Genomic DNA, 26,842 nt, shown 5'->3' with positions numbered 1-26,842 from the left:
TATATATATATATATATATATATATATATATATACATTAAAAATATACTAACATCCTAAGATCGGTATATCATAACTTTAAAAAAAAAAAAGGAATACCGACTTTTGAAGATCTATATTTTCAATGTAGTAGACCCACTGGAAGTGTATATATATATATATATATATATATATATATATATATATATATATATTAAAAATATACTAACATCCTAAGATTGGTATATCATAACTTTAAAAAAAAAAAAAGGAATACCGACTTTTGAAGATCTATATTTTCAATGTAGTAGACCCACTGGGTACGCTCTCCCATAAGCAGCCTGTGATGAATTTCTTAGATTTAAAAACCCACAATATAATGTCAATATCGTGAAGGCGGAATCAAGTTAGGCAAATCTCAAATCATGTCCTTTTGAAAGTGAAATAAGTAATACATTCAGTAAGCGAATTAATTTTTTGTATCTACCATATAATGCTATCGAGCAGCTGTCCCATTCTCATTCTCAAAATAAATAAAAGGGTTAACTTTTAAGGCAAGCTTACGTCTATAGCCTATGACTAATGATGAATAAAAAAATGTAAAGATATGATATATGAGTCTAATTCAATTCTAAAAGTTACCTCATGGGATAAGAAGACTAATTTATCATCCCGCTACAGAAATGGGACAACAAATTGACAAATGAACCTGACTCTGATATATAGCATATAAAAATATGGTACATGAGCTTAACACAGCCCGGCAAATCCATATAAAAAGACCAATTTCTCATTCCTATGTCAATGTGGGATTTGTTAACAAAAGATTAAACTAATCCTTACATCCAAAAACCATGAAATTTACTAATAATTTTATTAAATCTTTAACTCAATGTCATGCATAAACAAAGGAACTTGGTAGACACATTTCATTTCATTCATTATATATGAGCGAGGTGGTTGAAAGGTAGTATTCCCATTATATTTCTTCCTATAATTAGTTGCACGTCTTTGTCATAGACAAAAACGATTACGTCGCTTTCCTTGGATCTATTAAAAGAATTTTACCTCCATTATTTCCTCCTTCTATTTTTATTTATCTATGTTCGATTTAATATATTTCACAAATAATAATAATTATTATTTTATATCATTTCTATTAATTATAAAATATTTAAATATTGGAAAATGATAAAAGGGTAAAATAAATATAAATTAATAAATTATCTTTTAATTGAATAAATACAAATAAATATTTATTTTTCATATACTAAACGAGGAAAAATGGATTGAGGGAATTAAAATAGTAATATTCCTTTCGGCCTGACTCCTGTTTGACCATACCTTTGTTTAATTAATTAGTTAATGCTTAAAACTATCAAGTAATACAGTGAGGTGACGCTTGATTTCATGATTTTGTATCATTGATTGAAAGCAATAATCTCCACATAAAGCTTAAGAATGTTTTGATGTTCTTCTTTCCACCTAACTCGGGTAACTTATATATATATATATATATATAAACATATACTAACATCCTGAGATCGGTATATTACAACTTTTTAAAAAAAAAATACCAACAATTGAAGACCAATATTTTTAATGTAATAGACCCACTGGGTACACTCTCCCATTAGCAGCCTCTTGTAATGAAGTTGTTAGATTTAAAAATCCACAATGTCAATATCGTGAAGGCGGAATCACGTTAATTAGGCAAATCTCAAGGTATGTCCTTTTTGAAAGTGAAATAAGTATATATTCAGCAAGCGAATTATTTTTTTCATCTACCATATATGCTATCGATCACCTTTCCTATTCTCAAAATAAATAAAAGGGTTAACTTTAAAGGCAAGCGTACACAATAGGAGGTCGTTTGGTACAAATTAGTAGTGCAGAGATTAGTAGTGTATGATTTAGTAATACAAAGTTTATTTTTATCAAGTGTTTGGTTCATTGTTTTCACCTCATCTTGTGTTTGAATTAAAACTCTATAAAAAACTTCTTTCCAATTATACCCTTGAATTATTATGTAATTGGGTCAAGGTAGATGATTACCGGACAATATTATTTTTTATGGCTTTGTAACTAGCTAAGAGAAGATCAAATTTTTTTTGTCATGTTTACTATTTTTCACTTGAATTATTTGAGGATAAATAATTGTCTATCTTAATAAATTGATCACTCACAAAATGTCAATTTTCAATTTAAAAAAAAAATAATCATCTACTTTTAAAACCGAAAAGACAGTAAACAATAGTAAAATTGAATAAATCATCTACATTTATAAATAAAGAATATAAACTGTAATTTTAATATGTATGGAATTTTATAAATTATTCAAACTACGAATAATTAGAAAACCACACATGACGAGAGGGAGTTGTTTGGATGGTAAGCACCCCTCACTTTCAACCCAAAAATTGCGAGTTCGAGTCACCAAAAGAGCAAAAGGGGTGAAAGCTCCTAAGGAGGGTATAAAAAAAAACAAAAAAAAAAACCACACATAATACAAATACTATCTCTCCTATGGCCCTCAGACTAATGATGAATTAAAAAAATTAAACTCACTTAGTTCCAAAAACCAGCAAATTTTCTATTTATAATTTATTAATCTTAACTCAATGTTATGCATAAACAAAGGAACTTGAAAGACACATTTCATTTTTCATTCATTATATATGAGCGAGGTGGTTGAAAGGTACTATTACCATTATATTTCTTCCAATAATTAGTTATAACACGTCTTTGTCATAGACAAAAACGATAACCTGGCTTTCCTTGGATCTATTCAAAGAATTTTGCCTCCAGTATTTCCTCAATTTTTTTTTACTTATTTATATTTGATTTGACATATTTTATAAATAATAATAATAATAATAGTAGTATATCATCTCTATTAATTATAAAATATTTAAATGCTGGGAAATAATAGGAATTAGGAAAAGGATAAGATAAATAAAAAATGATAAACTATTTTTCAATTATTTAAGTTGAATAAATAAAAATAAAAATCTATTTTTCATATAATAATGAATGAAGAAAAATGGATTGTGGGAGTTAAAATAGTAATAGCCCTTTTCGGCCTGCCTCCTGTTTGACCAAATCTTTGTTTAATTAATTAGTTAATGCTTAAAGCAATCAAGTAATCTAGTGAAGTGACGCTTGATTTCATGATTTTCTATCATTGATTGAAAACAATAATCTCCACATAAAGTTTAAGAATGTTTTGATAATCTTCTTTCCACCTAACTTATGTAAGTTATACAAGAATTATAGTATATATATATAAACTAAAAAAAAAAGTAATAGAGTAGTATTTTATTTTGTGCAAATGACAAAAATAACCTCATATAGTAAAGGAAAAATACCTTTTTCAGTTATATTCATTTTGTCTCAAATATATGAGGAGTTTTTCTTTTACATTTTTATTTATGCCATAATATTTATAATCTTAAAAGATAAGGATCAAATGGAAAAAGAATAATTAATTTTATTCAGATTTTTTAAATAACAACCATTTGAGACAATTATTTTCAAAATTATAACAGATTTGAGCCGGACATTTTTTTAATAGTAGTTCTTTTGAATAAGATCTCACTATTTTAAAATAACTTTATTTTATTTTATTCATAATTAGATAATTTATGATCCTCCCTTTATTTCCATATGAGATAGATCTAATTTTGAGAGTAAGTCTTTGACCGGTTTATTCACAAGTGTAAATAGTTGATTTTTGTGAATTATAGAACTCTTTAGGTAACTTCTGAATATGTAATTGTATGTTTTAATACATATTCAAAATGAAGAAGTTTAATTCTCAAAATTTAAATTGTGTCATATAAATTAAGACAAAAAAATATAACTTATTTTATACCATAAAATTCCAAACATAATATTATCGAATCAAACAAAATTACATAAATTAAGTGGGAGAAGTAATATATACAACTAGTAAATATTTATTCAATAAAACAAAATTAGCGCATAATGAATTATGCTTAACTAATATTCATAAGTTGTGTACAACATACTACATACATCCCCGTAAAGGACAAGAAAGAAACATCCCGTAGCATTCACAATTTATAGAGTACCAAACAAGCCAAGAAGAAAAAAAAAAAAAAAAGGCAAAAAACCATAATTAAGCTCAAAAACTCTAAACATAATTAACGTAGCTAATTAATTAATCAATGATTTGCAGCATATTGGTTGATTAAGGCCAGTGCATTGCTAGTAACCTGAGCTAGATTAGCTATGTGACTTCTAATAGAAGCCTTAATTTTACCATTCAAAGCTCGGCCGGCAAATCCATCAGTGCAAGTATTCTCATCTGTAATAGCAGCACTTACCCATGTCTCTACGTTACTCATATGCCACTGGAAATCGGCTTTCCCATGGCTACGATCCAAACCTTTCAGCTCATTCACAGATCTGCTAAGCCGATCTACACTATCATTCGTTTCCTCCACGCAATCCTTGATAGCTGCATACTCTCTCGGTTTCAATCCCTTGAATTTCAACAGCTTGCTAACGAATCCTTTTGTCGATTCAGCTTTATTTAGGCTCACGGACAAAGCCGTCTTCACCAGCTGCAATTGGCTGTTTTTAATGGCTTGTGCGTAACCGGAAAGGGAAGCGACGCATACATCGGGATAAGTAGTGGATTTACAAGAGCTTTTTATGAAACTGGTGGAGGCTGCGGCGTTGCCCGCCGCACCGGAAAGGTAGGACAGAGAGAGGAAAAGTGCTGCGAGAAATAACAGTTTCGCTGCGGCCATTTTTGAATGATTTTTTTTTGTTTGTTAGAGTAGTGCTGAAGAGGAATGGGTACTCTTCCTACTGTCTATATAGACCCCATTGATTGGGTTAGGGTCCCACTAATCGGTCCCAATTTCCCCATAATATTTCTGACACGTTTGTCCATAGATTTTCTAATAAAAAATTAAAATAATGTATTCACACGTTAGTGTTTATTTATCTACCAAGTATTTGTTCAAACGCTTGTCGATATAAAATTATGTCGGTATTTGAGGATTTGGCGTGTTTGCATTAATATGTAGGGCAGGAAGTAGAGACTGCCCAAGATTTCAAGACGTGAATAAAAATAATAATATATTCATCTTAGTTTTATACAATAAAATTTTAGAAGAATTTAAAAATGTCGAAAGAACTTATTATCTTAATATAGTGAAGTGATTTCAGGTGCTCTTGAACGAGCAAGCTTTGAAAGTGCTCCTATGTTTGAGTCTCACAAGCAGCTATAAGCTATAAGCACCCCATCCCTTCCAATTTTTAAGTCTTTAAATATGTAGCAGTTAATTTAAAATTAATAAGTAAATCTAAAAGATTTTATAAAGCGAAAATTCTTCATATATAATTTTTTCATGTCTCGTTATTATTATTGTCTTCTCCAGAGCTAAGTGGAAGCTTGAAGCTTAAAAGTAATTTTATTCTAAGTTAAATTTTCTCCTCTCTTTCTCTTATTTTTTCCTATGTTTGTTAACTTCATATTAAATTAAACATGAACATTAAAATTAAATATTATACAGTTTGATTTTAAATTTTGAGTACATTCATTCATAAAAAAAATTAATTATTAATATAACATAATTTAATTTTAATTTTTTACTACATTCATTCGTCTATTAAAAAAATGTATTTTTACAATTTCTGATTGTAAATATATTTAGGCCATATATATTTTCTACATTTAAAATTACATTTGAAGTTTGATTCCGAGTCACACGTATTAGAAAAAAGAAAAAACCTCAACGTACAGTTTAATAATATTGTAATTTATATTTTTTTTTTCCTGAAATTAATGCACCCCTGGTCAACATGGGTCCACCTCTGACATGAAGCCTATATATATACAGTGATGAGAAATGCAATAATCAAGCATTAATTTAAGGGTATGGTTTTGAAGGGAGTAGAATTATGTGTTAATGTGATCTATTGACATTATGGATTATCACAAGTCATGATAATGACATCGATACACACATAATATTAGATCAATGTTAAAATAAATTATTATTAAAAAAATATATAACTTGAAAGAATATTAGATCAATGTTAAAATTAATTATTATTAAAAGAATATATAACGTGAAATTTTTGATGACTATTAATAAGTGAAATTCAACAAGTCACATATTATAGATAGAATCACGTCTCATTAACTATGAATATATACATCAACCTATCGTAATCTTGCGTTACATATATCAAGACAAAAATTAGTGATAATGATGAATGAAATCCCACATCAAAGAGAGTTAAATTCTCACTCAACTTATGTGAACATTCTATTAAAATTTATTTCTATTTTTATGGGGATAACAAAGTCACTTAATTTAGAGATAGTTTATTAAAGCTATTTTTCATTTTTTAAGAACAATAAATCACTCAATTATTATTTTTTAATTCAGAAAATACAAGACGCATATTTCATATGTCCTATCATATTTGTTGTATTTTCTAAAAAAGTGTGAATAAGAAATAAATAGATATTTTCTTTAAATAATAACAGATTATCAAAAGATACAATTTGAATAACATATTTTTTTCTCATATTAAATCGATTATAACTTTTTTGATAAGACGTAATAGCACATATTCATAATGATCAGTCTTAGTTATAGATACACTTTCGCTTCTCATTTTTTTTTTTAAATTATTAGTAAATGAGGTCTGAATATGTTATTGGTAAGTTAAATATGTGTTTTGTAATTTTTGATTTAAAAGGCTATAATTGAATGACTTTGTTGTCCTAAAAATAACAAAATGATTCTGATAGAATATTATTAGTAATAGTAAAGTAAAAACTGTAAATGTCGTTTTTGTAATTATTTAAAGTTTAAAATTAAATCACTTTTCTAAAAAATTGGTCAAAACATAAATTGTTTTTTAATACTAATAAAAATGGCTCTCAAATTGTAGATAAAAAACGCAAATTATTACAGCTTCAATATAGTAAACAAATATTTTAAGTTTCGCCACACAAGCTCTAAGAAAAATACAATAATTTTGAATTGCATTTTACTATCTACCATATGGTTGTTTTGATAGTTGATTAGAGTTATTTGAGTTTTTTAATAATATATGGATTAGTTGTGAGGAAATTTATGTATTATGTTATGAAGAAATAGTTATGAGGAGTTTAGTTATTTGTGTATTACTTATTCCATCATTTATACACAATTACTATCAGAACTTATACATTACGAATTTCTAAATTACAAATCAAATATTATATTAATTTTATATATATATAACTTACATCCTATGATACTACATATGCAGAATTTAGTATCTATATTATTCATCTCCGAATCAACTACCAAAGTAGAGTAATATTCAAACAATATACTAACCCTAACCAACTCCCATGTGTGTGTAACTTGGGAAAAATTGCTGATGACGACGATCAAGATGTGCTATATTCTTACCTTATTATATTATTTTTTGTTTGACGACCGGCAATTAAAGGAGTCAAGTCAATGTGAAAACATTATGTTGAAAGCAGTGAGAACAAAATACTCTTTCTTTACTTAAAAGAAAAGTTACATCCAATTACGCATTTCACACTGCATCTTTTCCCCCTAAAAAATAATTGATTTCACATGTGGGACTTGTCACTATTGATTTGTCCTTTTCATATTGTTTGCAAAAACTTCAAATTAGCATTTTTACCAATATCTCCGTGATCTGATATTCCAAGAATTTTAAGAGTTCAATTAATTATTATTTATTAAAAATTTATTTTATTGAAAAGGGTTCAATTTCGCATTTGTAATTCTCTTATTCCTGATTTTTGTTTTGGAAAGAGGGGTAATTAGTAGAAATTTACTCAATATTAAATTAAAAATGTTAAATTTGATTAATTATTCTAAAATTTGATACCACAATATATTACTATGTACTATGTAGTATCGTTCAAAGTATATAAATATTAAGTATGTAAAAGGGAAAATTATTTTTTCTTTTTAAAAAATGAGACTCCATCATTTTATTTTATTTTAAAGAAGGCAAATCTGCTTACAACAACAGTATATGTCAACTCTAAATTATAAAATTAAGAGGTATATGAAACCATTCTCTCTATAAATATATCCTTAGATTCGTTTTTCTTTTTGTTTACTTGTTTTAGTCTTTTGCTTTAAATTAAATGGGAATAAAACCTTTTCCTGTCCTTAACTTTCAAGTTACGTCGATGGTTCCACCCCAAAATAATAAAAGAGGACTAGACATAAAGAGGACTAAAAGTTAATACATTTGATAAAAAGTACAAAGAAAAAAAAAGTATCTCATTTATTATGAAGAATAAAATATCAGTCTTACGGTGATCAACAAGGCTCATTTTTTAGTAAATATATGACCCTCTGAGTAGTACGGGATCAAGAAGACTTAAATTTAACTTCGAATACAGTATGTAAGGTAGGGGTGGATGGTATGATATATATCGAAATATCATGTTATATTGAAATTTTTAATATTGTAGTTTTGGTATTATGGTATTTAGTGTGGTATATGGCATAAATTTTAATTTTTTTGAATATTTGGTACGGTATTTGATATTTAGAAATAACATACCGAAATATGGAATATCACACCGAAGTATATATATAGTTACATAAATATATTATTAAAATACTAACAAATTATATGCAACCTAGTATTAGTATAAACTAAATATTTAGAAGTTAAAACTTTGCTTACTCTATTTTGATTGAAATGTATTTGAATTTGTAATTGATTAACAAAAGGAGTTGTTTGTAGTACTTTATTTTGCATAAATATTTCTACATGTGTAATATGTTAGTATGATACAATTGAGCCTTTTCTTAATTCTCGAAGTCACAATACTCTATTATACGAATATATTAGTCGAAGTTGAACAAATTATGGTTACCAATTTACCATACCATAGAATACCAACATCGAACTTCAATAAACTAACCATACCAAATTAAATTGATATGATAATGATATAATGTTTTAAAAATCAAATACCAAAATTACGGTATACATCAAAAATTTAAATACCGTACCGTATCATACCATACTCACCCCTAATATAATGAACTTATAAGTTATAATGATGAAATCGACTCAACCATTAAATTGTAAGTTTATATTTCAACTTCAATTTGGAATATTTTTCATTTATAAATTTCAATCAAATGTTATTGGAATGCCTACTAGCCAGACTAGGCTAGAGAATGCTAAGAGGAAATAAATAAAGTGAATTTTTTTAAAATGTCAATATTTTGACATTTAATAGGATCCAATGTCAACACTTTCAATATTTAGTAAAAATGTCAATTTTAATTTATTATGTATCTTATTTAAGTTTTTATTATTTGTTTTAATTGAAAGAATACAGTTGTTAAATAATAAAAAGGAGAAATTTAGGGGAAAAACATTTTTTAAAAAGGAACAATTGCTTAAAAGTCTCAGCAGTTACAAAATTTCAAAATTAAATACTAATCGGTCTTCTCCATAGCTGATGAGTTTTATCATTATCGATTTTCAATTTATTTTGATTGAATTTTTTTTTTCTGTTTGTTGAGAATTATTTTAAAGAAACAGTACAATAAAATCATTGACAAACAACTGTGGAGAAGGATTTTTTTACTGGGAGTTCGATCAAATTGGTTGAATACAAATTGGACAAGGTATTAGTTAATTGCTTCATCCTTAATCTTTTTCTAAGTGATTATAAAATTTTGATATGAAAGTTTGTAAATAATTGTAAACTTGATTTGTTTTCATTGTAAATTGTATATACTATGAACAACGTAAGAAAAATTAGTTTTGGTGGATTTGTTTACTTTTTTGTGGTTGTTGATTACGAAAAATGTTAATGGATTGTTTGAAGATTTTTTGAACGGCCGCTTGTTTTTAATGGTTCAATATTTGTTTTGTATACATATATGTTGGCAGATTTCATTGAAATATGCATAATATAGTTTGTTCAAATTTGTTTTTAATGTTTCAATATTTGTTTTTTACTTGATGCAAGGACTATTGTAAATATATACATTTTTAACTTGGATACAAAAAACTGTTAACATCTATAATTCTGTATTTGTTAATGACTTGGGTATTTAATTTTTTTTTTTAGTTTGAATACAAAGAAAATATGGGGAGTATTTGTTTTTTAACAAATAGTAATGCCATTTGATTTTTTTCTAAGTTAAAGTAAAGATACATATTAAATGTATTCATTGTATTCATGCACTTTTGTTTCATTATTTTGTATTCATTACTCCATATTTGGTGTATTCATTAAATCATAATAATTATTGTATATGTCAGGTTTGATTTATAAGTTACATTATTGTATAAATTTGTTTTTATGTGATGTAGTTTATAAGTTACATTATGGCATAATTTATATATTTATACGCTTGCCAAGTTAAATATTTTTTCTTACAAATCTAATTTACTCAGGAAAATGCTTTTGCCATTAACTCGGATAACAAGAGCGTGCCAAATACTACATTCAAGTTCTAGTGCCATACAACACCTAAGAATTTGACCTTGACCAACACATATTCTCATTCTCATATAGTGACCGAAACATGTTTTCTCACAAAACAAATTATATTGTTGCTCAGTAAGATGCTTAGTCAGCTGAGTTTTAATGTGTATTCCTTTTAAACAATTAGTGATACTAGTTCATATTGTATTCATTCTATATTATTTGATTGTTTTGTATTCATTAGTTTTTAGCTGTGTTGTGTGCTCTATAAGTTACTTTTTTACATGTCTTTGTATTCATTATGCTTTGTGTACAAAGTGAGATTAAAATACAAAATGATATTGAAATACAAAGTGAGCACAAAAAAAATACAAAACTTGTTGGCATATAGTTAGAATGAATACAAAATAATTAAAAAATATAAATTGTATGAAGCCTAATTTAGAATAGCATACAAAATTCTGTAAAACTATTTATCTATTGTCCTAAAATATAATACAAAATTAAACATATACATAGTTTGAAATGAATACCACCTACAAAATAAATACAAGTTACACCTAAAAAACTCAAATTTTAGCAAGATACCGCATGGATTTTGTAATGAATACAAAATGCAACAGACAATAAAAATAGAAGAATACAATTTGATAGTTTAGATACAAATGCAACATGCCATAAAGTTGTTTTTCATTGCTCTGATCTTCAACAATTATATCAACTTTCATTGCCTGTACCGATCACTCTCAACCAAATCAAAGTGAATTCTATGAATTCTCTTTGATGTCCTTTTGCCGGAATACACATATGTATGAATGAAATACAATATCTCGAACTTAAGAGCATCGTCTTCATTGTCTGTCCAAACTTTTTTTGTGAATCTGCTCATTAAGTCTGATTTACGGATAAGTTTATTACCACCTAAGTACTGAACAATCAACCTATTAGGTTCTTTAGTGTTGAACTTGAAATCATCTATGACACCAACACAATTTAATCCAGTAATTTGTGCAAACGTTCTAAGTGTAAACTTCAAGATAGTTTCATTAACTCGGATAACAAGAGCCTGCCAAGTACTACATTCAAGTTCTAGTGCCATATAACACCTAAGAATTTGACCTTGACCAACACATAATCTCATTCTCATATAATGATCGAAACATATTTTCTCACAAAACAAATTATATTGTTGCTCAGTAAGATGCTTAGTCAACTGAATTTTAATGTCATGGTTAACAAAGCAGTGAATGTGGGGTGCATCCTTGGGTAGATTTTTGCAGGCAAAAGCATTTTCCTGAGTAAATTAGATTTGTAAGAAAAAATATTTACCTTGGCAAGCATATAAATATATAAATTATGCCATAATGTAACTTATAAACTACATCACATAAAAACAAATTTATACAATAATGTAACTTATAAATCAAACCTGACATATACAATAATTATTATGATTTGATGAATACACCAAATATGGAGTAATGAATACAAAACAATGAAATAAAAGTGCATGAATACAATGAATACATTTAATATGTATCTTTACTTTAACTTAGAAAAAAATCAAATGGCATTACTATTTGTTAAAAAACAAAACAATGTATAAAGTTTATATGTATCTTTACTTTACTGGATACAAACAAGACTCCCACAATGTCCATAACTATAAAATGATACACAAAGCATAATAAATACAAAGACATGTAAAAAAGTAACTTATAGAGCACACAACACAGCTAAAACTAATGAATACAAAACAATCAAATAATAAGGAATGAATACAATCTGAACTAGCATCACTAATTGTTTAAAAGGAATACAAATTAACAAGTTAATATGTATCTTACTTGATTGGATATAAACTAATTGTTTAATAGTATTCTTAAGGATTTACTTTATAAAACCTCTGTTGAAATTTAATTCATGCCACCTGCTTTATATAATGACAGTAAAAAACAATGTGATATTCTTCATGCTGCTTTGCTTTTAGCTTTTGCTATTAACAAAGCAAACAAAAATATCCCCAAAATACATACTAACAAATGTGCACATTGTCCATAAACATTTGCAAATCTAATCAATATCAATACACATACTAAATGGATTTTGAATACAAAAAAAAATATAGATAAAACTGCAGTCTAAAATAAAATTATTGAAAAAAATTGTTCTTTAACAACATCAACTCAGCATGCAAAAAACTGAACATGCAAAAATAATTAAATACCTCTTCCTTTCCATCCTCTTCAACAACTATTCGTTCTTCGTTGTCTTTTTCAAGATCCCCACGAGTAGACGAAGATTCTACATTTTCGTTCTGAATTTGAGGAAGGTTTTGCACACCGATTGGATCCTGTAAATGTTCTGATCGTCTCTCTTCCCTCATTTTAGTAGCGGATTCTACATTATCCGCTATTTCTTAAGTAATAAATAGATTAAAGGATGGAAAATAGCTAGCAATTTGTTGATTAAGTTGGATACCTCTAGTAAGCCTCTTGGATTCAGCCAATGGAGAGTGAACCCTAACCGAAATTTCAACTACAAACAACAATCTTTAAAGATTTAAACAAAAATAAAATCAGAAAAGAAATCTAAAAATAGGATAAAGATTAATACCTTAATCAAAGGGATTGTTGTTGATTTAATTTCTGAAAAAAATAACCAAAATTTACGGAAGAGATATATGGGCAACTTGAATGTTGGAGGATAATCTGAAAAGATAAAGATGAGAGAGGGAATTTTTTTTTTAAATACGAGAGAGAATTAAGAATCTGAAAAGATAAATATGTGAGAGAGAAGTTTTTTTTAAAAAAAAGGAGAGATAATTAATTGAAAACGTGTAATTGTCAATGGGAGATAAAGTAGGAAGAAAATTGGGATACATAAAGTTTTTTAAAATAATGACATTTTTGACATTTTTACTAATATTTATAAAGTATGGATATTTTTACTAATTATGTTATTGTTTTTGACTAGTTTACTAATTTTTCCATAAATAAATACTGAGGCAAGGTTGTTAAGTTAATTTTATCTATCAAAATTTGAATGGGCTAGTTTGTACAAGTGTTGTAGATGGAATTCAAATTTAAAGTTTTTGATCATTATAACTTTAATTCATGCCTCAACCACTCGATCATATTCCCATTGAGACCCCAATTAGACGTGATATGTGATACACACACACATTAAGCATGCAAAATTGAGAAATACAAGTTGCATTTGTTACACATGCATGCATAAAAAAAATTCTTGAAAAATTATTTGTCTCTCAACAACATTTAAGTTGGAGTTATTAAGAGGATGTCCTTCGCAGGGCCGTCTCGACCATAAGGCCACTAAAACAATCGCTTGAAGCCCCAAATTTTTTGGGGCCCCCATTTTCTCCCAAAGATATATATATATATATTGTTAAAAAAATTTCATGTATTGATAAATTTGAAAAGATTTTTTTGTATAGAAAATATAATTGAGAAATTGAATATTGTTTAGTTGATTGTAGTATCTTTTTTAGATTCTTATGTGGCTAGTCAATTATAGTATCTTTCTAGTTTTGCATGTGGCTATCTATTTTGTTGACTAGCTCATTTATATATGACGATTATCATGAACCAACCGCATTGTGTTCTTATACTTACTTTTCTTTATTCTCCTTTTACTATTTTTATTCTTTCATTATTGAATATTCTAAAGTCTCTCAAACGTTCAAACCTTTTACATTATGTAAAATCTATTGTTGTGTGTTTATAAAAAGATCAAATTTGTTTTTGGTGTCTTATTCAAATTTCAAGTACCAAAACTAATCAACACTATTTTAATATTATTATATCTACTTATCAAAGTCATCAAAACACTATTTTAATATCATCATATTTTTAAAAAATTACATTAAATGCATTCTTATTTCATAATGTCCGCATATATCTTGCCTCTCTAGACCTCATATGTAGGATTACACTGATTATGGTATAATTATTCAATTTATATTTGTCAACTAAAAAATAGGGTCTCTTTATAAAGTTTGGCTTTAGTTCCGTAGACTATGAACCAGACTTAGATAAAACAAGATTAAACATACAAAAAAATTGATGAAATTTAGAACTTCTATGAACTAATAATTCTTGTGTAAGTCTAGCGTCTTATTCTATCACATTATACTCGCACAATCTTTGTCGTTGTCGCGGTTAAGAGCCATGCGCGTGTCCTGGTATTCATGAGTGCTCTAAAAATTTGTCACAATTTCATAGAAGCGGCACCACTTCACACTCATATAGGTCCAATCATCAAGTGTATTCTACAAAGCAATACACCACCTATAAAGGATATGACTTGGATTAAGAGCTCTAACTCGATGTGCCTCACTTTGCTTTGCAGATTATTAACCTAGCTATATTCACACATCATAGGAGGGGCATAATTTTATGGTGTTTAGTTGATCAACTAATGACTTGTTATTACCCATATATATGAACCTAATTCATGGGATCTCCAATCACATAGGTTGGGTTACCATCATTGTTGATCTTCTCAAATTACTAAAGGTCTTACTCCCCTCGATGTTTCATTAGTTAGTGAATTGATCAGATTCACCTTCAACTACACATTATTTATTTACGTAAATAATTCATCTCACTGCAGCTGCTTCTTCACATTGTGTCTCAAACACATGTATCTAATTTAGTCACATAAAAATTGGTTTTATTCCAATTGGAATACACACTAAGAGTTGTCTTAACCACTTAGTCTCATCACCAATCAACTCCACAACAACTAATTCTAATTAATTGTTTTTATGTTATGGCATTCACAAAAATGTACCAACTTCTTTTTACCTTTTTCATCATATATTGTACCCTCTTTGTACAACAAGATATTCAATTTATTTAGTATTGTACTTATTGTACCTCTCATGTATTAGCAAAGACTCTTTTCAAGATAATGTATCAAGAATCAATATCATTTTCAACAACAAGAACATTGAAAGTATTTTCACTTTTAAAAACTTATTTCTCAACTCTAACATTTCATTCAATCAAATCACAATTGATTACTACAAATATGTATATACAACATTTATTAGCATACAATTAAAAACTTAGATCTTATTTTTCTTTTCTTAGGATCATGTAACACAACCTTAACAAGATACCCCTACACTTTTAAATATTTCATAATAGAGGATTAACTTTTTCTTTTTTATTCGAACGAACAACTTTTATTTTCGAAAAATAACCAAAATTTTCATCTACAACACTTGTTGTTTCTCAATAAAAACAACCAGAGCAAAAAAACAGAACCTAACTCTAGTCTCCTTCGACCACTTAAAACCATTCTATCAATGCATTTCCATTCTATCATATACCTTCTCTATCCACTTCCTATCTTTACAATTCATTTTCCTATTTAGGTCATCAAGAACTGTATATTTACATTCTTCTTGCACTTGTTTCCTGATCACTTGAGGCCTGGGAACCTTGTTATTCCACAATGCATCATTCCGTGCTTTTCAGATTCCATATATTAATGCTGCTAGTATTGACCATAAGAAAGCCCTGCTAATTTTGCCTTTTGCCCTTATCTTCCACATGCTCTTCACATCTGTTCTGCAGAATTTTAATCCCAACCAGTTTAGTATTTCTTCCAAACATCTTTGCGAATAATTGCAATCAAAAAATAGATGTTCCGTATTTTCCTGATCTTCTCCGCACAATATACATCTTGTTTCTTGTAACATTTTCATTTTACTCAATCTCTCCCTTGTCAACAATCTTCCATGCATCACAATCCAACTTATGAAGCTGTGTTTTGGGATATTAAGTTTGCTCCAGACACCTCTCCAGTCTCCACCACGGCCACTTTGTTCCATCCCCACATCTCCATTTGTAACCACTTCTTATGGTGTATATTAACTTTTTCAACATCCATAAAAAATTTAAATTAGTATGTAACATACAAATCTATACACCAAAACATAACAAAATTAAAATAAACAAAAAGAATTTACATCTCATTTACTCAAGAAGTAAAACAGTTTGAGAATATACACAAGCAAAGATTCAACAAATTGGATGAGCTTCTTAATCAATATTTATCAGAACATTTTATTTTTAACGTTTTGATAATTAATGTGATAAATCTCAATTATTAAAACTATGTAGGAGTCATTCAATACCACTTAAGACAATAGTAACAATCAAATTTGAATCACTATTCAAAGGTCTGTTACAGAATTTCACAATGTAATGTAAAATTAATTCTATTGAATAATTATCATACAAAAACTCATATACAATATTAAACTAAATAGATTAGAAGTCTAACACATCAAGAATTATCTCAATCAGTCTAGTATAAAATATTTATTGTCCTAACAACATTTGTAAACACATTGTCAAACTCAAATAAAACTTCATTCAAAAAATTTTTTCTCTCATAAACTCATAAGCATCAATCTAGCACAAATATTAAAATCATGTACCATCTCAAATAATGCCAATATATAGATGTGAATATTTAAGAAGAATTTTTCATTCTAAGAACTTCAATTAGTTCTAGAATTACCAACATATATTTTTTCTTCTTCTTCTCCAATTTGGGTGTAGGACACAATAATTTTAATTAATACAAATATACTCAACAACACAAAAAATCTAACATCCAATTTCTTACTTTCACATATTAGCCACAAGATTCGCTTGAGAAATGACCACAACAGTTTACATCTTCCCTTAATCACATTTATTTTTATTTAGCGGGATTACCATTTCTCCGAATCTTCTCAAACATATAGGGGTATTAGATTACAATGCACCATACAAAATAATTGTTACCTCCATTGAAAGTAAAACAAATAACCTAATGCAAATTATAGCATGTCAACATACCTTGTTAGCATGAACCCAAGAATATAGTTACCTCTGCAATAATGGCTTCAAAAATTATTTTCTTTAACATTTGCAGAGCTTCTCCTCACGTTGAACCTCTAAATTAATTCTTTTTCTTTTTCTAATTCATGTGATCTGTATACGAGAAAGTCCCTTCCAAGAAGCATTTCGATACTTCTCAGTATAGTGCCAAGCCAAAGCCATTACAGTAACCCATTCAATTACCCACCAGAATTATAATTTCTTTCTTCACTATTGAGTATTTTCCATAAGAACAAAGTAGAAGAAATATCCTTAAGATTGTTGTAAATTTTACAGAAAATACCTTCATCACGAATACTTGTACGGGATTCACCAAAGCTTGTACTTCACCATGAACTCTTAAAATTCTTATAGCTTGAGGCGTGTCGAAAGACACTGTCTTTAAGGATATTTCACCCGATATAGGTGTATCCCCAGGATTCAACAAGCTCTTCTAATATAAAACTAGGAGGCAGAAACTAACAAAGATTAAATCAACGAAAAAACCCAGCACTAGAATACATGTAAATGTTATAAATAAAGAAAATGTTTAACTTATATTGCAAGAGGAAAGAGAGAAGGAATAAGTAAAGTAGAAAGAAGAAGTAAATATTTGTTTTCACTCCACTTTGATATCTTGCATTGCATATTCTTTTATAGGGAAAATATTACTTGGAGAAGTGATGTTGCTACAGTAAAAGGGTGGTGGCCTCATGACATCCACATATTTACAACACTCCCCCTTGGATGTTCATGTAAAAAAAAGAAAATACATATAATTATTTATAATACGCATTGTTGCTGCCTCATTAAAAACCTTATCAAAAAAACCCAATGGGATAAAACCTTGGTTAAGGTAAAAAGAGTGCAGCGCGTATTTACTCCCCCTAATAATGATGTTACTTAATATCTAGAAGATAACGCATTCCAATCTTGTATCTCAGCTTCTCAAAGGTTGACGTTGGTAATGCCTTGGTGAATATATATGCTAAATTATCACTGGAACGAACTTGTCAAACATCTATTTCACCCTTCTTTTGTAGATCATGAGTAAAAAAGAATTTTGGTGAAATATGTTTTGTTCTATCTCCTTTGATGTATCCTCCTCTTAGTTGAGCTATACACGCAACATTGTCTTCATATAATGTGGTTGGGATGTCTTCTTTTAAGGGAAGACCACATGCTTCTTGGATATGTTGAGTTACTGATCTCAACCACATGCATTCTCGACTTGCTTCATGGATGGCTATTATTTCTACATGATTGAAGAAGTAGAAACCATAGTTTGTTTTGTTGAACGCCATGATATAGCTGTACCTCCACATGTAAATAAATAACTTGTCTGAGATCGACCTTTATGTGGGTCAGATAAATATCCTGCATCTTCATAGCTAATTAATTGTGAATCGAATTCTTTTGAATAAAATAGTCCTAAATCAATGGTCCCTTGAAGATATCTAAATATATGTTTAATACCATTCCAGTGTCTTCATGTTGGGGAAGAACTAAATCTAGCTAATAAATTTACAGAAAAAGATATATCTGGTCGAGAATTACTAGCAAGATACATCAATGCACCAATTGCACTAAGATATGCTATTTCAAAATCAACAAGTTCTTCGTCATTTTCATGAGGTGAAGTGATCTCACAATCAATGGGGTGCTTAATGGATGTGCTTTATCCATATAAAATCTCTTTAAAATATTCTTAGTATATGTTGATTGATGAATAAATATTGTATTTGTAAAATATTCAATTTGTAGACCAAGACAAAATTTTGTCTTTCCAAGGTCTTTCATTTCAAATTCCCTTTTCAAACATTCTACTGCCTTTGAAAGCTCTTCGCGAGTTACAATGATATTCAAGTCATCAACATATACAGCTATAATGACAAATTCAGATCCAGACATTTTAATAAATACACAAGGACAAATTGGGTCATTCTTACACCCTTTTTTTAATAGATATTCGCTAAGGCGATTATACCACATGCGCCCTGATTGTTTCAATTCGTATAAAGATTTTTGAAGTTTTATTGAACAACTTTCCCGGAAATCTTTATATACTTCAGGCATTTTTACCCTTCAGGAATTTTCATAAAAATGTCGTTGTCTAGTGAGCCATATAAATAGGCTGTAACGACATCCATCAGATGCATGCCAAGTTTTTCATGAACTACCAGATTTATAAGATCCCTGAATGTGATTGTGTCCACCACAGGAAAATATGTCTCAATATAATCAATATCAGGTCTTTGCGAAAATCCTTGTGCCACAAGTCATGCTTTATATCTTACGACTGCATTTTTCTCATTTCGTTTTCACACAAAGACCCATTTGTACCCCCACTGAATTTATAACTTCAAGTGTTCGGACTATCGATCCGAAAACTTCACGTTTTTCAAGCGAAGCTAATTCAACTTGAATTGCATCTTTCCATTTTGGCCAATCATTTCTCTGTCTACATTCCTCGACAGATTTTGGTTCAAGATCCTTATTTTGTTGCATTATTTCTATAGCAACATTACAAGCAAAAATATTGTCGACAATTATATCATTTCAGTTTCATATTTTTCTTGATGAGACATAGTTTATTGAGATTTCTTCATTATTTTTAGGCGCCTGAACCTCTTCCAAGGTTTCATCAATTATTATGTCTCCTTGCTCTTCTTGAGCAGGTTCTTTCATATTATGACCATCTTGATCATTAGCTCTTTTCCTTTTTCGAAGATTTTTATCTTTGGAACCGATTGGTCTACCACGTTTCAAGCGTGGTTTAGACTAATTTGTATTAATTAATTGTTCTATCGGGACGTCAATTCGAATTGGAGCATTAGCTGCTGGAATATGAGATATAGTAACTCTTTATAGGTAAGTGAATGCATTTGGCAGTTGATTTGCAATATTTTGCAAATGGATTATCTTTTGAACCTCATGTTCACATTTATTTGTACGAGGATCTAAATGAGATAGTGATAATGCATTCCAATCTATTTCCTTTTTCAGCTGCTTATTTTCTCCCCCTAATGTTAGGTATACTGATTCATCAAAATAACAATCAGCAAATCTTGCCATAAATAAATCTCCAGTCATAGGTTCCAAATATTTTATAATAGAAGGAGATTCATACCTAACATATATCCCCAACCTTCTTTGGGGACCCATCTTTGTACATCGTGGTGGAGCAATTGGAACATATACCGCACATCCAAATATTCTTAGATGGGAAATGTTAGGCTCCTGACCAAAAGTCAATTGTAATGGGGATACTTTATGACAACTTGTCGGTCTGATCCGCACAAGACTTGTTGCATGTAAAATAGCATGACCTCATAATGAAATGGGAAGCTTTGTTCTCATAAGCATTGGTCTAGCAATTAATTGAAGACGTTTAATCAATGATTCTGCTAGACCATTTTGAGTATGAACATGAGCAATCAAATGCTCAACTGTTATCCCAGTTGATATGCAATAATCATTAAAAGCCTGGGATGTAAATTCACCAGCATTATCAAGACGAATTTTCTTAATTGTATAATCTGGAAATTGTGCTTTTAACTTTATTATTTGAGCGAGTAATCTCGCAAACGCCACATTGCACGTTGATAATAAGCACACATGTGACCATCTTGTAGATGCATATATTAAAATCATATAATATTTAAATGGTCCACATGATGGGTGAATGGGCCCACATATATCACCATGTATACGTTCCAGAAATGCTGGAGATTCCTTTCTCACTTTGATTACTGATGGTCTAGTAATTAATTTGCCTTGAGAACATGCAGTACAAGAGAATTCCTTAAGTTGAACAATTTTATGGTTCTTCAAAGAGTGTCCATGTGAACTCTCAATTATTTTGCGCATCATATTAAAATCGGGATGGCCCAACCGATCATGCCAAATAGTAAAATCATTTGATTTAGTAAACATTTTTTCTACTATGGCATGTGTTTCAACTAAGGCTGGCAATTGGACAGGATTTTTTCCGGTCCGGTCCGGTTTTCGTACCTGTAAGTCCGGTACTGGTTGAATCGGTAAGGAATCGATGTTGACACCCAATTTTGACCCTCCCCGATAATCGTTAATTTTTGAGTTTCTTAAATCCAAACGAGTTGAAATAATTGACTCTCTAACATTCAAAACATTTTTCAAATTATTCCAAGTAGTTTTGTCACTTTTTATAATTTTTAAATAATATATATGTCTTATATAATTTTGTATATAATTAGTGTAGTTTATGAATATTCGAAAACCACCTCAAAAAATTTTGTTAAATATTTGGCTAATTAGTGTAGTTATCTAATAGTTTATATTTAACTTATTTAGTTTATAATTAAGTTAATTATTTTTATTTTGTTAACATTAAGAAACTCATTAATTAAAGTATATTAATTCGTCTTATTTAAAATTCAACCAATTTGGCCAATTACAATTCAATTTGGCCGAATTAGTAATCCACTTAACCATATTAAAAGATCAATTTTGGGCCAAATTCAACCCCTTTCAGCAGCCCATAACAATCCAGACGGGCCCAATTTAATTCCCTCAACCAACCCTTTCTTTTCCCAATTACCAACCGACCCAATCCCAACTTCTATTAATTCAGTCGACCCAGTTTCTTTAGCTTCGACCCACCAAATTCCAATTACTTTGCCAAAAAAGAGCCCAACATACATTACGTACATCAGCAACACATTACCACCAGACCCCTATAGCGTCTTCTTCTTTGTTGCGAAGAACGTGTACCCTCCAAACTCCGGATGCGAAACCCAGAAGATGCAGCGTCGAAATACGTGACTCCAGGCAGTGCATCAACTCCAGCAACTCGATGACAAGAAACACAGTACGTCGTACAGTGGCAGCAGCAAGGGCAGCGTGATTTCGTTCTTAGGGCTGCAAGATTGAGCTACGTCGAGCATCAGGTACGCTTGATCGATCGGGCTCGTTCATCTCCCGTTTCCTCTTCCGGAATGGGGCTGAAAAGCTCAAAAAAGGTCGCCTCTCCTAAAATGGTGAATTTTTTTTTGAAAGTTTGAATTCGAATTGGGCTATATTCTAGTCGTTTTTCTCACCTTTCCCCCACTACAACAAATTTGATTTTCAGTTACAAATAATTTTGTCACCTAAAGCACATATTTCGTCACCAAAAAACTTCCGTGATGAAAAAGAAATCGTCAAGCATTCGTCCCTAAATCGTATGTCACCAAATGTATACAGGCACAACTTTAGTGATTCGTCACTAATTATAGTTCTATTTACTATGAAAATATTTTTCGTCCCCAAATGTATAGTATCTATGACAAACTTGTTCATCATTGAATTTTTTTTTTTTTTTAGACAATGGTAGCTTTTCGTCACTAAAAAGGTCATTAATGCCGACGAAACTAATGCGTCACTTATTGTATTATATAATTAGTGACGACGTCATTTGTCTCTAAATTTAAATGTATTTCGTCGTTGAACAAACATTATTCCGTCACAAAAAACTGCCCTTTACAGTCAAATTCTCTTTTTGTCCCTAAATGTATAAATTAGTGACAACTTTAATTTTTTTATAATTTTGTAGTTGAAAATAATTAGGTCGTCACTAAAAATATTTCTTTTACTCACAAAACAAAATTGTCACTATAGAATGTCATAACTAGAGACGATCATAATTGTCATAAAATACAAAGTCAATTCGTAGGTCATAAGTAGGCTATTTTGGGACAAAAAATATTCTTGTCACCAAATGTTACACTTTTATGATGAAAACATGACCGTCTTAAAAAATATTATAGAGTCGTCGCTAAAAGTTATACTTTTAAGGACAAAATGTTTTGTCATTAGTCATTCGTACTAATACTATTTTCCATTTGTATTTAACTAGGTTTTGTAAATTTGATAATTTAAAGAAAATTTATATTTTTTAAATAATACATTAATATCTTAAAATTCATAACCTAGTTTGTTCCATAATAATAAATATACAATTTTAAAAATAAAAAACATACTAAAGAAAGAAAGATAATAATAATAATAATAATAATAATAATAATAATAAGCTGCACACTGTTATATAGTACTAATGAAGAACAAATAGAAAATGAGATCGAAATGATATTCACTACATACTCCTAGAAGAAAAACTAATATTATGTAACGTTTATCCAACTTTAAAGTATAACTAAGATATGCTAAACATTAACAAAACAAAGATAAAAATATAGAGGCAGCTTCAAGAGATATCATTGCAAAAGCACTTCTCTCGCACCTAATCTTGATTTCCACCTTCCACAACCTATGTAAAATAGAGAAAGAAAATCTAAGATGTTATTTCATACTTGATGATATCATGATACGGACAAACTATAAAGTTATGAGGTTATTAAATGTACCTTAATGGATAACTTGATAAGAATCAATGATCGTCACTAACTCATGGAAAGGAAACAAAGTTAGGTGCTAGAAATCTATAAATAGGATTCATTTCATGGATAAAACATCTGCTACCAGTCCTTTCACATATTTTAATGAAGTTAAAGGTGTATTCCAGTTCGACAAAAGGAAAATGCCAAGAATAAGACCAAGATACGACAAAACTAAATTCTAACCTTGATCGGGATAAGCTCATGAAATGTTGCAGCTGTTTCATAATATCATCTTGACATGCCGATAGAGTATCTAATTGTGAAGTTAATGTTTCTATCTGAGAGTGCTGATTTTCTACAACAACTTCAGTTGCATCCAATCGTTTCTGCAAACCAAGTTGGACACTAGCAGCTTCCTCCTTCGTCTTTCGAAGGGAGTCTTCTAACTCTGTTGTTCTCCTTTGTGTTGCTCGATTAGTATTAGGTTTTGGACCATAACCGAGACCTTTTATGTACCCCGACTTTTTGCCGAGTATAGCATCCACAATTTCATCAATAGTCATGGAAGACTCTCCCGAAGTATATAGAGCTTTCAAATCAATCATGTTGTTCTAGAAAACATATAATTCAAATTATTTAAACTTATTATAATAACAAATAATTCATTTTGAATGCGACTGGAATATTTGCTTCTCACATAGTTAGTCTCAGCTTCTTCAGATGCCCAGCCTTTTTCATTTGAGTAATGTGTATTTTTGTAGAACTCAATTCTATCAGGTTCGACCCCTTCAGATGTTGTGTCACCCTACAAAATAAATTTAAAAACTTATTTTATAGTAAGCATGGGAGTACAAACAACAATGAGAGATGTTCATGAATGAGCATGAGCATGCTGAGATGGTCGATGCAGCTGAGGATGCAGAACATCATGAAGTTGCTAAAGAAAGACTTAAGAGGAAGGAATTCAAAAATTTTATTGGTGCTTGGACAAGGATGTTGTTGGACCCCAACACTAATCCATTGATTGATGATAAAAGAAGATATAAAACTCAATTAGTGGGGGAGGGAGAGAAAGGAAAGGAAAAAATGCAGGAAGATCAACAGTGGTCTAAACCTGTAGGGAAATCTGCTAGGAAAGTGGCTCAACAGAATCTGTAGGAAATGGGTACTTCTAATGGTTCTGAAACACTAGAATATTATGGCCAAGTGGGGAGGAATAAGGCAGGTCAAGAGGATGAACTCAACAGACTGGTTGAGGGCATAACATATAACCATCCTACATGAAGTGCGTTGCATGGAATGTGAAGGGGTTGAATAAAGTGCACAAGTAGGTTGAGTTTAGGAATTTTTGCAGAAGGAATAAAGCAGCTATTCTGGTAGTGCTGGAGCATAAAATAAAGGAGGGAAAGGCAGGAAAGATAATTCAGAAAATGGTTGGAAAGTGGGAATGAGTGGATAATTATAATACTGATCCTAGAGGAAGGATATGGATTCTATGGGATCCAAATAAAGTGAAGTTTAGAGTGGATGTAGTTCACAAGCAATTCATCCATGGGTATGTCACGACTCAAAGCTCAAGGTTCTATCTAACAGGAGTGTATGGTATGCATACCATTGCTGATAGGAAACATTTATGGACTGGCTTGACACAAGTTACAAATGCAGTTACAAAGCCTCTAGTAATCATGGGTGATTTCAATTCTATTCTACATGGGGATGACAGATTTGGTGGCAATGCTGTGATGGATGGGGAGGTGCAGGACTTCAAAAAGTTTATGGAGACAGCTAGCATGATTGGAATGAAGTGTTTGGTAGGAGATATACTTGGACTAATGGGCACATTCATAGAAAAATAGATTGGATCCTAACAAATGCTACTTCGGTACATAAATGGGAGCACATTCAAGGACTCATCATGGAGCCACTATTTTCAGATCATTGTGCTGTGAGCTTTCCCTTAGGGGATCGACAGAATAGTGGGCAAAAATCTTTCAAATTTTTTAATCACATAGTTGAGCACCCTGATTTCATTGGTGTTGTGAGGAAGGGATGGAGGGGTATGACATATCCTACAATGAGAGGTGTATGGCAGAACTTGAAGAAGGTAAAGGTGCTGATTCAGAAATTAAATATTAAGGAGTTTAAGGGGGTGACTGAGAGGGTAAATCATAAACGAAAACAACTAATCAATATGCGATCACAGCATGTTATCATCAAACAAATCATACAGGAAGTGTTCCAAAGAGCTAGTAGGTTACCTGTGTTAGTAAATTAAATGAGAAAACTGGATTACTACCCAGTGTGATGATTTGGATTTGTTAAATAGATGTTAAGAGGGATAGCGGAATATGAGGGATGCATTTGACATGGAGTGATACCACTCAATGCAGGTCCTAAGTTTGGTTTTTATTTTTGTATTGGTTCTTTTTTGAGTTGTAAATTGCATTTGGTAAATAAAATACTTTACTTGCCAAAAAAAAAGGAGAAGTTGAAGCATTAGTAAAAAAAATATTGTTTAACTTACCATTTCAGCACGAGCAGCTACAAATGCTTTTGACCCCATAAAATGGCTATATTTAAGTTTAGATCGATTGACCTTGTTTACTTGACATCGTTTCTACCATGAAAATAGAAATATAAGTAGATCAAATAACACTTAAACAAATAAAGTGTATATATATATATATATATATTTGAATATAGATCACCTTATGCTCTGGATTCGACCACATATCACAAAGCCTATTCCAATTTTCCGGGGTTAGTTCTGGCACTTCAATTTTACGAGCAACTTCTTCGGAGAGTGCACTTTCAAACATCTTTTTCAATTTATAGCGCCACTGCCGACTTCTATTTTTGAGAATATCCTCACAACTATCTTTGACGTAATGCTCGTCTAAGTTAATTTCAAACTTCTCCTAAAAAGAGGTTTTAAACAAAACACACATAAAATCAAAATCCTTATAACATATAAGAAGATGAAACACTTACTTATTACAATTTAAGAAAAATAACAAAAATAGAAATCTTACATGACATCTAATAAGCGCAGCATCTTTTTCCTCTACAGTGAGTTCCTTCCACTTATTTGGAAGCGCAAGAAAATTTCGTGCAATT

General features: G+C 29.9%; 1 protein-coding gene across 1 annotated transcript; it reads right to left on the bottom strand.

Moving 5' to 3' along the window:
- Nucleotides 1-3,896: 3,896 nt before the first annotated feature.
- Nucleotides 3,897-4,797, bottom strand: LOC125828302 (21 kDa protein-like). Its single transcript, XM_049507614.1, has one exon. It carries the CDS (start codon nt 4,754-4,756, stop codon nt 4,166-4,168), a length of 591 nt encoding a protein of 196 aa, XP_049363571.1. The 5' UTR covers nt 4,757-4,797; the 3' UTR covers nt 3,897-4,165.
- Between the last annotated feature and the right edge of the window lie 22,045 nt (nt 4,798-26,842).

This window comes from Solanum verrucosum, unplaced genomic scaffold (assembly GCF_900185275.1).
Source record: "Solanum verrucosum unplaced genomic scaffold, falcon-dt-bn FXZP01000047.1, whole genome shotgun sequence".
Taxonomy (NCBI): Eukaryota; Viridiplantae; Streptophyta; class Magnoliopsida; order Solanales; family Solanaceae; genus Solanum; species Solanum verrucosum.
Note: the sequence above shows the minus strand (reverse complement) of the source record. Positions and strands in the feature narration are given on the sequence as shown.